General features: G+C 54.9%; 4 protein-coding genes and 1 non-coding gene across 5 annotated transcripts; 2 read left to right on the top strand and 3 right to left on the bottom strand.

Moving 5' to 3' along the window:
* Window positions 1-46: 46 nt before the first annotated feature.
* LY79DRAFT_582801 (uncharacterized protein) lies at window positions 47-1334 on the top strand (the record flags this gene model as incomplete). Its single annotated transcript, XM_060560289.1, has 4 exons — window positions 47-128; window positions 649-764; window positions 854-1012; window positions 1236-1334. The coding sequence occupies 4 exons, from the start codon at window positions 47-49 to the stop codon at window positions 1332-1334; spliced, it is 456 nt and encodes a 151-aa protein (XP_060410164.1).
* Window positions 1335-2581: 1247 nt separating this feature from the next.
* On the bottom strand, window positions 2582-2663 carry LY79DRAFT_t216. The gene has a single exon. It is a non-coding gene; the product is annotated as a tRNA-Ser (tRNA).
* A 3361-nt stretch (window positions 2664-6024) lies between these two features.
* On the bottom strand, window positions 6025-6931 carry LY79DRAFT_662046 (uncharacterized protein; the record flags this gene model as incomplete). The annotated part of the gene is given in 4 exon segments (XM_060562802.1): window positions 6025-6079; window positions 6105-6191; window positions 6202-6341; window positions 6606-6931. 4 exon segments carry the CDS (start codon window positions 6753-6755, stop codon window positions 6025-6027), a joined length of 432 nt encoding a protein of 143 aa, XP_060410163.1. The 5' UTR covers window positions 6756-6931.
* An 805-nt stretch (window positions 6932-7736) lies between these two features.
* On the top strand, window positions 7737-9839 carry LY79DRAFT_582799 (uncharacterized protein; the record flags this gene model as incomplete). Its single annotated transcript, XM_060560288.1, has 3 exons — window positions 7737-8254; window positions 8306-9194; window positions 9225-9839. The coding sequence occupies 3 exons, from the start codon at window positions 7737-7739 to the stop codon at window positions 9837-9839; spliced, it is 2022 nt and encodes a 673-aa protein (XP_060410162.1).
* A 1000-nt stretch (window positions 9840-10839) lies between these two features.
* Window positions 10840-11888, bottom strand: LY79DRAFT_361822 (uncharacterized protein). The gene is made up of 3 exons (XM_060552744.1): window positions 11494-11888; window positions 11300-11421; window positions 10840-11247 (listed from the first exon to the last, which is right to left on the bottom strand). The coding sequence occupies exons 1-3, from the start codon at window positions 11632-11634 to the stop codon at window positions 10902-10904; spliced, it is 609 nt and encodes a 202-aa protein (XP_060410161.1). The 5' UTR covers window positions 11635-11888; the 3' UTR covers window positions 10840-10901.
* Between the last annotated feature and the right edge of the window lie 1779 nt (window positions 11889-13667).

The following is a 13667-nucleotide window of genomic DNA, read 5'->3' as shown; positions in this document are numbered from 1 at the left end:
TGCACTCGCCCGCCCCCATCCATCGCTGCCGCTGCTGCTAACTACAATGGCGGCGCTACTTCGGATCGTCGACGCTACTCCAGGGGCTGCCTTCGACCTCCACGTCCTTTTTAGTACGGATATCGTAGGTTAGTAGTCAATAATCACCATCCTTCGCGTGAGCCTTATCCATGCGTCACACGCTTCCTTTCATCTGTACTCATCTGCCGTTGGTCAAGCTGTCGCATTCCACCTACCGTACGGAGTACCATTCTGCAATAGGGAGCCATCCACCAACAACATCCAGACACCCACCCCCCCTCCCACCGCCGAAAGCCCAATAAAACAACATAGTCGCAACGTTGATCTTGTTCTGTTATGCGCCTATAGACTATAGTACCATCTCTAACCGTCTCAGCCGTCGTGGAGACAACCGGTCATCATTGAAACCCCAGTGGGCAGATCGTGTGTTTAATTGGAACCCTCGGGGATGCAAAATCCGGTTCACGTCATCTCTGCTAATAACAAGCCCGGGTCGGGTCAGGTCAGTCAGGCTGCGCTGCGCCGTCGACACCAGCTCGCCCAAGAAACAAGCAGCACCGAAGAACCCCGAGAGACAATGGCGCTCCTTGGGCGACGCCCATACCGGACTGCTTGCGCATTGCGTAGCAAGGAATGCGGCCGCATTGTCTGTCTGTCTGTCTGTCTGTCTGTCTGTCTACTACGCAGGTGGGCGGGCTCTGGATAACCAAACCGGCATTGAGCAAATGCCCACCCCAAAGACTGTAACTGCGACTCCAATGCCAATGTCAATGCCAGCAGAGCAGGGTTTCCTCGCCAGGGAGTCACCCGCCACACCGCAATTTACCTACAGTCCCCAAGCCGCGTTACACAACTCTGCACCAATGCTTCGGCTTCCTCCAACCCGGCCTGCATACGTCGCGAAGCCTCCTGGGCGCCTGCTGCTTCTTGGCCGATTCTTGGCCATAGTCCAGCGCCACGCGCGTTACTGCTCGGCCTCGAAGAGGGTGGTGTAAGATGGACTCGGGCTCTGCTGCGGTCGGAGCTGGCATCCAACATGGACAAAACCGTCTTTGCATCTCGTCCAACGGATTGCAGGTCTGGCCTTCTGCTCTGACCACCCACCCACCCCCGTTCTTGCGACCCCCCCCCCCCCCTGGTCCGCCTCCCATCCCAAAAGAGGTTCCCTGTCTGCTCACTGGCCGATCATCAACCTCTTTGCCATTTCTCTTCAGCAAACTCAATATTATCGAGCTTCTCCAGCATCGAATCAGGATGCACAAAGCCTGATGACCGAGACTACCACAACGGCTCGCGGTGGAGGTTCATCTTAGTCTCTCCCCATACCCCCATATCCCTCATTGATCATCATCTGATAGATCCCTCAGCGGCAAATGAGACCTGACCTGCCTGCACTGCCATGGCGACGTTCACGATCTCTGCCCCTCGTGGAACTAGGGGCCGAGGGGCTTGTTAGACGCCGTGCACGCGACATGACATGACGGCTCGCCCTGAAATTGCACTTGGCCGCCGACCACTAAGGCCCGTTCATACACGGCTCGTCATTTGGATCGTCTCCGATCTGGTCAAGCGGAAGTTACTACATCCATCCAATAACCTGAAGATCACCTCGATTGGGAACCGCCAGCCGCAAGCAAGTCTTAGTATTGGCAACCCTCGTGCCGTGCTTTCGTGTACTAGCGCCAATGCTGGCACGCGTAAATCTCAACGCCATTCGTTACCTAACCCAAGGCGCTATATGGCACGACCCGAAATCTGTTACCATCGCGGCCTTTTTGGAGACGTCACAGGGCCCGGGTGATCTCCTGCTTGTTTCCACAGGAAACCTGCCAGAGATTGCAGCGCCGCGCCCGCGGGATTATTCCTCCGGGGGGGGGGGGGAGGAATGTTGTCAGCGGCGTAGCCTGCGTGATGTACGCCACCACTCATCACCTGCCAGCTTATCTAGCTCGCTGATGAGGATCTCCAATCAACCTGGCAATCGCTCACTTGTCACTCATCCCGCCCCCCTTTTTGTTGTTTTCCTTGCCAGCAGGTCCTTCGCCGACGCACCCTGACTCAAAGATATGCAGGTCAATATTATGGCATCCGCAATGAGAAACACTTGCATTGAGTATTTACCTTGGCGGCAAGGGCGCCGCCAGATTTGGGATGTTGAGTTGAGGTGGTAAAATCCTTTCCTGGTCCCGAGTGCTGGTCCCCCTTCGAGACGTCGGAAACCGGACGCTTCCGGGCGGCCGTCTGGCCTCTCGTCGAGCCCAGAAACCGCGTGTTTCCGTGACGCCGCACCGCTTCGCATAAAACCCCTTGGGGGCCACCCTGGGAAGAACTTCGGATCGTCAAATCCGCGACCGTGACAAGCTGATCGCACGTTGCGCGATGAGCCCGTGCCTCCATGTGAGAACCCAATCGCAACTGACTCGACACATGCCCCCCAAACATGATGGGGAAGGGGGCCCTTAGTTTTGATCTATATGGTTTCAAGAAGGAGCAAAAAGATGACAAAAAAGCGCGAATCGATGACACCGGAGGGATCGACGGCACCAGACTCAAAAGTTATCGACGTTGGCCTGATTCGAACAGACGCTCCCGAAGGAACAAGATTTCTAGTCTTGCGCATTAGACCACTCTGCCACAACGCCGTAGGTCATTGGATGATGGACATTCCAGGATTCACGCTATAAGTACCCCAACATGAGAGTCGATTCCTCGACCCCTCCCCACTCAAGAGTCTCCGGATTACACTCCTGTTCGCCGTATGTGGTGGGGGCGGACGGACGGACCTGGAGCTGGAGCAACAACATCTGCCGCTCCAACCTCGTCAGTAAGCTTTCTTTCGTCCGATGGCATCGACACCATGGTTGGGTATGGACGAGCCTTATCGGTCTTTTTTTGACTTTTGCTGATTCGTGATGATGTAATATTTAGTCTTTTTAGTCTTTTCTTATTTGACGCATCCCTGCCGTGCCCTTCCTACATAAGTTTGCCTGCCCGTAGCTTTTGCCTTCCCCAGGAGGGGAGGGGGTTGTTGTCTCTGGTTCTCAGTTCGGAAAAAAAAAATAAGAGTCCATCAAAAACTCTACGTGCGTCGGTTTTCGGGCGGAAAGATTGGATGCCGAAAAGGTTCACATGGGGGGACGCTTGGCTTTTTTTAGCTCTTCGTTCCAGTCTTGACGATTGATTTTCCTATGTCTTTTGATATCTATGCTGAGAAGTGTCGGGCGTCTTCGATTTGGGTCGACGCCACTCCAAGATGGAGGTAGTGGTGATGATGATAACGGTAATTAGTGCGTCCGCGAAGGCATTTTTCTTGGCCTCCCATCTTGACTCAGTCCCAGGTGAACCGGGCCTCTTCGCGGCTGTTGCTTCGGCCGTCGACCCGCTCCATTTTCCCCATTTGACCATGACCGTAACGGGAACCGGGCGGACGCTTAGGGCTACCCGTCCGATTGGAATGTCCCTCCCCCCCGCCCCCCTTAGGTACTCGATGAACGTTCGATCCCCGCGTCGGTGACGTGCCCCTCATCCGTGAGACGCTCCCGATCGGGGTCTGAGAAGAAACCCTTGGCCAGATCGGATGGCGCGACAGGGGGGGGGAGGGGAGGGAGGGAGGAGGAGGACATTCCAGTTGGACGGGCAGCCCTAGGCGACGAAGCAGCGTTCTTCCCTCCGGTCCGAGGGAGCTGCAGTGTCTCGGGGCGGCACTTCGCCATTGAGACTTTTTGAAAGGGAATGGCGGTCGATTTGAGATCTCCACGCTGCGTTGGGGAGGGGGAATGTCATCGCTGGGACATCGTTGTGCTTGAGATGGCCACCAGAAATCATCACCACCACCACCACTTACGAGTGATACACCCCAACTTCTTTGGATCCAAGTTAGCTTTTTGGGGAAAGGTATGCAGAAGGACTGGGATCTTTGGGATGGGAAGGGAGGGGGGGGGGGGGGGGGGGGGGGGGGGGCTTGAGTCCTACCTCCATAGGTAGTCGTCCGTAGTCGGGCCCCTACCCTTCCCTTCCTTGGTGTACCAGAAAGTTGAGACATCCCGGTTTGCTGCGACTCGGGATGCTTTCAGCCGTGCAAGGTGATGCGGAAGTAGCATCGCTTAATGGCCCGCTGTCAAGGCGACAACGTGCTCGTTGCAGATGCGCTGCTTATTCCTATTTTTTCTTGAGCTTGGCGTACACGATGAGGCACTCGGGCGAAGTGATGACGAGAGTAGCCCGGAGGACGGATACGTCTAGAAACCTCCAAGACCATCGCCGGGTCCCTTGCTGGAGCCGCGAAGGCTATACGGCAATGGGCCTCGGGCGGTTGTCCTAAACCGTGTGGCTACTACAAGCTTTTGTTTTTGTTTTCTTCTCCCTGACACAATTGACTCAGGCAGAGTTGATTTGATGGTAACAAAGACTCCAGATTGATTCACTTCCACGTAAACCGGTTCTTGGACGCGGGGGGGGGACGCGATGGGAAAGGAATCAGTCTTGCGGTCGGTCCCGCACACACACTCGCGCGCGTCCGCGCGCGCGCGAACTCTTCGGACACGTGCGAGCATTGGCGACGGTGGCCAACAGAGCAGACGCCCGATGAACGCCTCGCTCCTGCGGAAGGGAATCGGCGTTTCGCTCGTCCACCTCTCCGCGCGCTGTGGACAGGAAAGCTCGCCTTTTCAAGCGAGGTGTAGTGGACGTTGAGTTTCTGACTCGAACGTGTGGTGGGAGAGGGGTTGGGAGCTTCACGCAGTTGGTTGGTCGGTTCGAGAGATTGTAGCAGGAGTATAAAGTCTATGTAGTCGACATTGTCAACTTCCGTGGTCGAAAATAGAAATAGGTTTTATTTGTTTTTTTTTCTATTCTGCGCATCTCTATGGAGGGGCGTCTTGGAAAATATCTTTGTGGTGTTGGGTGCGAAGCAAAAGACCTCTCTGGCTTACACCCGGGGTTAATACCAATCATCCTGCATGCGCATGCGTAGCCGGGATGGCCTCCATAGAGCTTGGATAGATGCCTCCGCACTGCCTGCAAGTGTGGCTCTCTCCACCAGCCTGTGAGGGCTCCCCGAATGATTACCAGTTGTGAAGCAACGCGCCTTAGTTGGCGCTCACTCATGCTTGAATGTTGGCCTTGAAGCAAACATCGGGGGCTGCTCGGCAGTTCGGCAGCGATCACCAACGTCGCGTAAACACTTGTTTACGTTGTAAAAGCAAACACATATAGGGTATAAAACAATAAGGTCATGACGAATATGAATCTGTGTCTACTTGGACGTGCCTCGTTCTGTTGGCGCTGAGAAGAGACCAAGTCACTGTGACTCCAAAATCCTTGAGGCCGGAAACCACTGCTAGACCAGGCATCAGAAGTCCTAGAGCAGTTGGCCTGGGCGGTGTCTCTTATTATTCGGATGAAGAGGGGGGTCTTGTGGCAAACGCAATGCCACGTACTAGTCATAGTTGATGGCCGAGCTGGAGCCGTGGGCCACCGTGCAGTCGGGTCACCCCGAGGAAGTCTCCAGAGTCGTGAAAGCGTTTATGGCAGTACTAGGTTGCAAGTCCACAATCAGGAGCTGTCACATCTACGCTCTCACAATCATGGATATATCGGTTTGTTTGAACCCTTTGCTGGCTTCTGCGCTGAAGGCTTGGTGTCACAAGCATCCAGGATGGCACCACCATCAACCTGGGCCTAATGGCTAAGACGAAATACCGTCTCACGGCAACATGACAACACTCCTTTCCGGTAATGCTTGGAGAGACGTCCACATGAGCTAGAAAAGTGTAGGTGAACTCAGTCGTGAAGTATGCCGGAGTATGCTGGCTCTGGCTTAGATGGGAGCATGGTCGCCGGTGGGGAAAAAAACCTGCAGCTTGTTAACAAGGGGGCGGCAGGACGTTCTACAGATGTCGTGTAATTCTTGAGTTAGGCCTCCTGAGAATAACCCGTCTTCAATGCCGGCCTTCTGATGTCCAGCCTGACGGCAAGACTACTTGTGTCAAGGAACCAACCCCTTCAATCGCCTACGTCGTTGTAGGGTTCGTTGACATCTTGACGCTCAGCTGGATAGCTACATGTTGGCGATGTGGACTAACCTGCCCGGTGTCTGTGATATTTCGTCGTGTTGTTGTCGGCCAGCGCGGTAGACCAGCAGGAGACCGGACTCCTGAGAGATCCCTTGGCTATCCTTACCTAGTCGAAAGAGAATGGAGATATCCTTGGTTTCCACCAAAGACACAGCGTTCGCTGGACCATCGGGCAAAGAGCAGGTACTTTCGAATTTCTCCTGCGATGGATTTTGGCTGACACGTGGCCCTCGATTCTAGGGACACCTATAAACGATTGCCGCATCGTCCTCAAAATCAGCAGATGTGTCTGAAGCGTCGATAGGGACATGGAGAAGGCGCAGTTATTGCAACGGCATCTACTTCCCGATGGTTCTTCGGAAGTCTCAGTATATTTCGACCAAGACTCGGCGCTAGGTGATGAAAGCTCGCTCGGATTGGAACGCATCAAGGACGACTGTGTGCTTCTGGTCCAGACCACCAGGATCGACACACCCACTTCGAGGACAGACGTGGCATCCCCAGACTCACGCTCACGCCGAGGCCCTTGGCGACAACCCCGAGCTTAGGTGATACCAGAGGGGGCCTCGAGATCTCCCTGACGAAAGCGGTACAGAGCCAAGGCCAACAGATGGTAAGATGAAGCTGAATCAGGGCGAACTTGGTAGTCCAGGCGTGCATTGAATGCTAAATCCGCTTGGCTTGTTGTTTTGCTTGCCTCGTCTGTCTGAGCCTACCAATCCGCAGAAGTGGTAGATGGGCCACGGCATGTGCCACTCGCCTTCCCTCCTTCCGAGTGTCACCGCGGGAAGAGAGGCGACAAGAGGATGAGGGGGAAGGCGCGTTGCACTGCGCAGACAAACCTGTAAGATGTAACCAGATCACGTGAAGACATAACGGGTACCGTCAGCCCATACCCCACGCCCGCTACTGCTGCATCGTACTTTCGTGCGTCGTTGTTTTGACACCCAAAGAGAAAAAGCAACCACCGCAGCCCAGATCCGAGACGTCTAGCCTACAGCCACTCAGGCAGGCTTCTGGTTGCCAACGCATCTGTGCAGGAATGTGCTTATAGCGATGGCCTCAATGTCTTGGCTTCGCGAGCGAATGAGGCGTCCGGGCAGGTTAGTGATCCGGGGGAAGATCAAATCGAATGAGGAGCCTGCATGGCTCCCGCGACGGAATTCCCTTCACGGCATCACACGAGGATGCTTGACGCCGACTTTGGAAGCGGGGCGGTGTCTACCCACCCGATGGCACCCGGTCGATTGGCTGGCAGCTGCATCACGATGCCGTACGGGAGGGAGGGAGCGATGGACTGCTTCATGGTTGCAATGCCTGCTTCTGGCCACTGGCCCATTGGTTCCTCTTGTGTTTCGCAGCTCGTCCGCTGCGAACAAGAAACCAGATCTGAGGGTTTAGTCGCACCGAGCTTATGCGGCTCATTGGCTATGGTTCCAACTGGCCAACGAGAGGTCGACATTTGCAGCCTGTTGAACCCGACAAGACAAAAACAAATGCCAAAATGAGGCTTGCAAGGCAGAATTGCAGTTCTGACAGTCCAAATACCCCGCTCCTGATCGTACCTCAAAACCGCAGGGCAATCGGGCATTCCTCAGCACTGTCTGTCCCTGTCATCCTCTGGCTTCCTACTCAGTCGCAATGAACGACCTCTTGTGCAAGATGGCTACCTCTCCTGACATGGCCGGCATCGCCAGCCTAGGCTGTCAACTCGCTACGAAGCTGGTGGCTTACGCGATCGGCACGTCCGAATCACTCTCTGCGATCCCGTTTCTGGTCGAAGATATCTTTGCAACCGCAACAGCACTCGGTGAGCTGCGAGAGTTCCTCGCCTCTGACGCTGGCGCGGCATCACCTGTCTACAAGCGTGCCGGCCGCGAAGCCATTGAAGATCTCGCAACGCGATGCGGCAAAGTCTACACCACTATCATCCGCACCATCTACCGTGCCAGTCTCTCTGCCAAGGTGGTCGAAGGTGTTGACTTTGAGGCACTTGGCCCCCAGGATCTGAAACCTTCCAGGCTCATCGCCGTCAAGGCCAACATGAAGTGGGAGATGATCTCAGACGCTGTTGACGACTGCAGAGACCAGTTGCGCTGGCTCAAGCCCAGTCTTTTGCTGCACCTACAAGTGGCCAATATCGCACACCTACAGACCACGTGAGCTACCTGTCGACCTGTTCGTGTTGTGTTGCTAACGCTGCCGTGAAGATTCAGAGCCCCTGGAAGTTTCGACGATGAGTTAGCCTCGAGGGCGCTAGCAATTCGGATGCTGATGCGCAAGGTCGCGGCCACCAAGTCAATTGTTAAAGTTGCCGAGAGGAAGGAGAGACTGGCATTGTCAGACAAGTCTGACACCATGAGCGTTACTTCTGATGCGCCGTCTTCAAATGGCGACGATTCCAACGATGATACAGCATCCTGGAAGTCCGGAAAAACGGCCAAAGACTCAACCGTGCCGTCCATCCGTGGCGATAAGACAGTTGAGAAGGCTGATGTTCCTCCTGTCTCGAATTCTATCGCGCCACCTCCGCCTCCGCATGTTTTTCCAACAAGTATCTGGCACCAGCCGCGGAATGGGGGCCCTGATGCCGGCCCTGTTGAAATAAAATTGCTGGCCCCGAAGCCCCGGTTCCCGGTCAAAGTCTTCAAAAGCATGGGGAAATGGGTCAAGGGTCTCTTTCGCCGCAAGACCACCCCTTGCCTCGACGACGTGGAATTGGAGGCGACCATTCTGAGACACGGGCCGTTCTACGATCAGATGGCCTTTGAGCCAAACATGCTGCGCCGGGAGCTGAAGCGCATCCTGAAGCGCCGTTCCGATACCTCCAATGATGCGTTGGTCCCCCAAGATAGCCAGCTCCGCTCAGCTGTCTCGAACGCCCTCCTGCGTGCTCAGAAGAAGGACGGAAGGGTGAGACAGCTGATAACTGTCGATCTCACAACCCAGACCGATGTCGCCGTTGTCTTTATGTCTGTCAAGCCCGCCCTCGAGCCTATCCACATGACAGACGTTCTTGGCCGCAAGTACGACCTACCGTATGAGATGTGTCGGACTGTTCAAGTAAGCTCACTTCCCAAGATGGCATGCGTCGACCATGTAAGAAACTGACATGCATTTATCTGCTAGGGTGCGCGCATGTGCATCCGCGACCGCTTCAGAGATGTTAACAGGCTGTGGTCCATCGTCAGAGATGGAGCCTTCGAAGTTGTCGACGAGTGCGACACCGTCATAATACCAGAGGCGTGGGCCACAACAATCAAGCCAGGGGCCGTTGTCAAGATGCGCGTCTCAGCCTTCAGCGACAGCGGAAAAATCTTCACGCACGTGAATCAAGGATGCGAGCCCCTCACCTGGGCCGAGCCTTTGGGGAGGCCGGCCTGCTACCGACCTCCAGGTATGCCTCCGCATATGGGGCCGAGAAATTTCCCTCCCCCTTCGAGGCCCCTGCCAGGCATGAGTAGGCCGCCGCCACGGCCGCCTACGCAGCCGTTCATTGTCAGCACTGCCCAGAAGGCCGCCGCCGGATACGAGCTTGGCTTCGAGCCGGACTTTGGCCCCCCTCTGACCCGCGAGGAGGACCTCGGCGAGGAACGCAAGGACCTCGGAGCGTGGGTCGCTCTGTGGACCAACGCCACGGACACCAACTTCACCACCGACTCGGGAGAGATTCCGTCGTACGATGACGCCTCGTCCATCTGTTCCGGGTCGTCCTCGTCTTCCTCGGAAGAGATCGTCGACTGATGTCCCGTACCCGGTTGCCGTCGTCTGGTTTTCTTCGGAGGGTTGGTGCTTTTCAGTGGTTTCCGGGCGTCACTCCTTCTCGACCCAAGACTCTGTGGAGTATGATGATGCCACGATATAATAGTTTTTTGATTTTCGAATTGACACTCTTTTTCTGACAGACCCGTTCTTCGCTTGAGGTGTCTCGTTCCGATTCGTGTCAATGTCCCCCACACTGTACGGTCTTGATTAAAAAAAAAAAAAAAAGGTCTGGCTATCGAATCTTTCACTCAACTCCTCCGCATGAACGGTCACGGGAATCTGATTCAGAAGAAATTCGGTGGCTAACCGCTACTGGACCGCCTCTCTTCCCTATGATTTACAAACGTGCCCGCTGCTGACCAAACCACATTTCTTTTCGTTATTTTGCATATGATTATATATATATATATATCAAGAAGAGGGATAAGAAGAAAAGGGCATCTGGGGCATCCACCTTCGTACCAACGTCCATGCTCCTTTCCGACACGCAACAGGTTGCGCAGGCATCACCGACTAAGCGCCAGCAACCAAGCCACCAGATGCAACATGACTGACTGGAGAAGAAGACAAGAGTGCACTAAGACCAGTCGCAAAGATGCGCCTCTTTTCTAACTCTTACCAAGTGAGGCAATTGGCAGCGAGCAGGGCGGGGACGTCGAGGTGGTGGTGGTGATCTCTATGGAATGGAGGAGGGCGATGCGAAAGAACAGGCCGCGTTCCAGGCCGTCAACAAACTCAGCTGATGTGTCATTTCGCACGCTTTGTGATGTCGTCTTTAGTAGATTGGGGTGTATTCGCGCCAGGGGCGCTCCCGTCTTGTACTGTGATACTACGGGGGGGGCGGCTCCCAGTCAGGCGCGAACCAGGACAACAACGTCCGTTTGCTCGTCAAAGTGCTCTTGTACCATCTATTCTTGATTATTCAAGGGCGAGGGCATGCATCTACTTCCACAGCGCGAAGAACAGGGCGAGGACCACGGTATTTGGGCCGTTCCAGCCGCAGAATCAGCGTTCTTTCCCCTCCTGCCTAGGACTTGAAGATCAAAGTTGTTTCCGGCGGGTATCTTGGCACGCGGGGACACAAGAATATATGGGATGGGCCAAGATGGCCAAACGCTGGTCAGCCGCGAAAGGATTTGACAGAAAAAAAAAAAAAACCCCCCCGATGTCCCAATTGCGGCTCAAAAAAAAAGCCAAGTCGTTCAGATTAGAGTTGGAGGTTCCGCACCCAAAACGGAAGGTGGCAGCGGCGACCCGGCAGAGTGGGACCGGTGCACACACCAGCTCGGAAGCCGGCGTCCGTCGCTGGTGATGCGAGAATGGGGCCGGAACAAGGAAGGCATCGTTGCCGCTCGGCTGCCAGGAGAAGGTACTTGACCAAAAACGGCTGGGATAGTAAAATTAGAGAGATGTCAACCTGGGTCGGGAAAAGGGGCAACCTTGAAGAAGGCAAGGTGGCGCTGGAACGTCCCCTTGGTGCACAACCTAATGAATGCTCTAGCTTATTGTTGGCGGCTGCTGTGGCGGTCGAAAGATGGGAGTTTAAACGGTTTGATCGGGCCTAGGACAGTTTATATGCGATATGCCTCGTTTGCATCGGCAGTGCATCCTGGGCCTATATGATGCTACGCACCGGCACCTGGTTCCTTGCATACGAGAAACTGGATCGGTTCATGCAAAATTTCGACGCCAGATGCGACTTGGGATCGTGTTCCGTCAGGGAAGCTGCACACTGGACCTTCTGGCCGCGTCGTGTTCCATGCCGTGCAATCATCGAGGTGGTGGCAGCTGAGTCAGAGCGCGCCTCACTGTCGGCGTGCCTACCTTCAAGAACCTGAAGCGTTGATGTGAAGGAGTAGAATTAAAGGACAGACCTCGGAAACATTAGCAGGGCCAATAACCTCTGATAAAGGCTGTCAGGAATGCAATCCGGTAACAACCCTGCCCAAAATGAGACACGCCACAACGGTGAGCTGGGGAGACACGTAGGTGGAAAAAGAAAGAAGGGACCGTTTCGAGAGCTGGGGTCAAAGCTCGTATTTCGAACCGAGCGGGGTGCAGTCGATGGTCAGCTCAGACCAGATCGTGCACGAAGGCTCATTGTATAGTAACATAACGCCAAAAGATGCTGCACAAGATTTGACGGGGTTCCGCGGAGAACCCGGGGCAGCCCTTCTGGAGCGGAAACGGCGGGACCTCATGGCGGGTGACAAACATGCCCGTCAGTACCTTGGATTGTGCCCGATGACCCAGCCAGGAAGAAGCAGCAGGGGGGGAGCAATCCTATCGTTCGCTGGCCCAATCGATATTGTTCGGGCCTATAATGTTACGATCTAGCCGACGACCTTGAGGCGAATCGCAGGCGAGAGAGACTGGCTCAAGCCGTGTGGCCACGTTGATAGCGATACGAGCTGCCGTAGTGCTGAGGGGGGCGGAATTCCTTCGACCAAAAAGGGGATGCCTGAAAACGCCAATATTGGCAAAGGTGGCATGGATCGATAGAAGGGGTATGCTCGCGACTGTGGTGCAACATCTGACGAACATCTGCCAACAGAGTCCATACGTTCGAACCATACACACGTCATGGTGCCCAAGGACTACGGAGCGGAAAACGGGTCGGATTTGGCCTCGGAGTACGAACGAAGGGTACGTGAAGTGGTGGACTTGGCCGAAGACAAAGCTTACAGGCCGGCGACGCAGGGGTGATTAAATGAGGTGAGCGAGAGCACCACAAACGAACGCTAGTGGCAGCAAAGAAAATGATACCTAATCAAAAAATGCGGCAGCCTTAACGGGAACAGGAAAAAAAAGAATAATAATAATAAGGAAAAAAAATTGACAGGCGGTGCGGGGCGGTCGTAATCCGGGCGCACGAGAAGCTGGCGCAGTGCCGTGGTCGACAGTACGGATATATCGGAGCTATCTGCCCTCCATGGGCGGCTGAGAAACATCTCCGGAATACTACGCTGTGAGATTCGGCCGAGCTCTGCAGTGAAAAGCAATAGAGAGAGAAAAGGGGAGCTCGTCGTTCCAACCCGTTCAAGTTTGCGTGCGCCATGCGTTGTTCGTTAGTACGATCGTGTGTGTGTGTGTGTGTGTGTGTGTGTGTGTGTGTGTGTGTGTGTCAGACACTAGCTAGAGCCGGTGCTTGAGCCGCTGCCGTAGCGTCCAAAAAGGCAAGGTGACTGAAGGCAGCGACGACGACGGCGGCAACACCAACTGAAATGTTGCATCGCCTTGGTGGCCTTGAGCGGTGAGTCTGTTCTGTGTCTTATGTCTGTGGCGCAAGGCACTAAGCTCTTCTGACATGGATGCTGGGGGGCGCGTCAGTACAGTACGTACCTGCCTGTGCGGCATACTACTGGTACCTACCCACCTAAGTATACTAGTAGTAGCGTAGTAAGGTACCCACCTTTGAGCACCTACCTACAGTATGTAAGAGGGACCACATTGAGTACGTACCCCCACGCCTTGCTCTATCTTACCTAAATTAATAGCCCGGAGCAAGTGCCGACCTACACTGTGTGGCTGTTGACACATGCCAACTGCCGTCACACGTTTCTCGCGCCGTGTCACAGTGCCCGTTCTTGCGCAGACTGTGCACGCGCTCCTTCCCCCCCCATACCTACGATGTACGTAGCTAGTAGTAGCTACCGGTACTCCTTCATGTCAGCTTTGCCCCGGTCACAGCCTTCCCGCGGTTACCACCCACCAACAACAACCCCAATCCCGACCTCGCGTCGCAATACCCGCCAACTCAAGTAAGCTTCTTTTTTCAAACCCTTTCAATGTCATTCGCCAAGCACC

This window comes from Colletotrichum navitas (assembly GCF_030913465.1).
Source record: "Colletotrichum navitas strain CBS 125086 chromosome Unknown LY79scaffold_72, whole genome shotgun sequence".
In the NCBI taxonomy this organism is placed as follows: domain Eukaryota; kingdom Fungi; phylum Ascomycota; class Sordariomycetes; order Glomerellales; family Glomerellaceae; genus Colletotrichum; species Colletotrichum navitas.
Note: the sequence above shows the minus strand (reverse complement) of the source record. Positions and strands in the feature narration are given on the sequence as shown.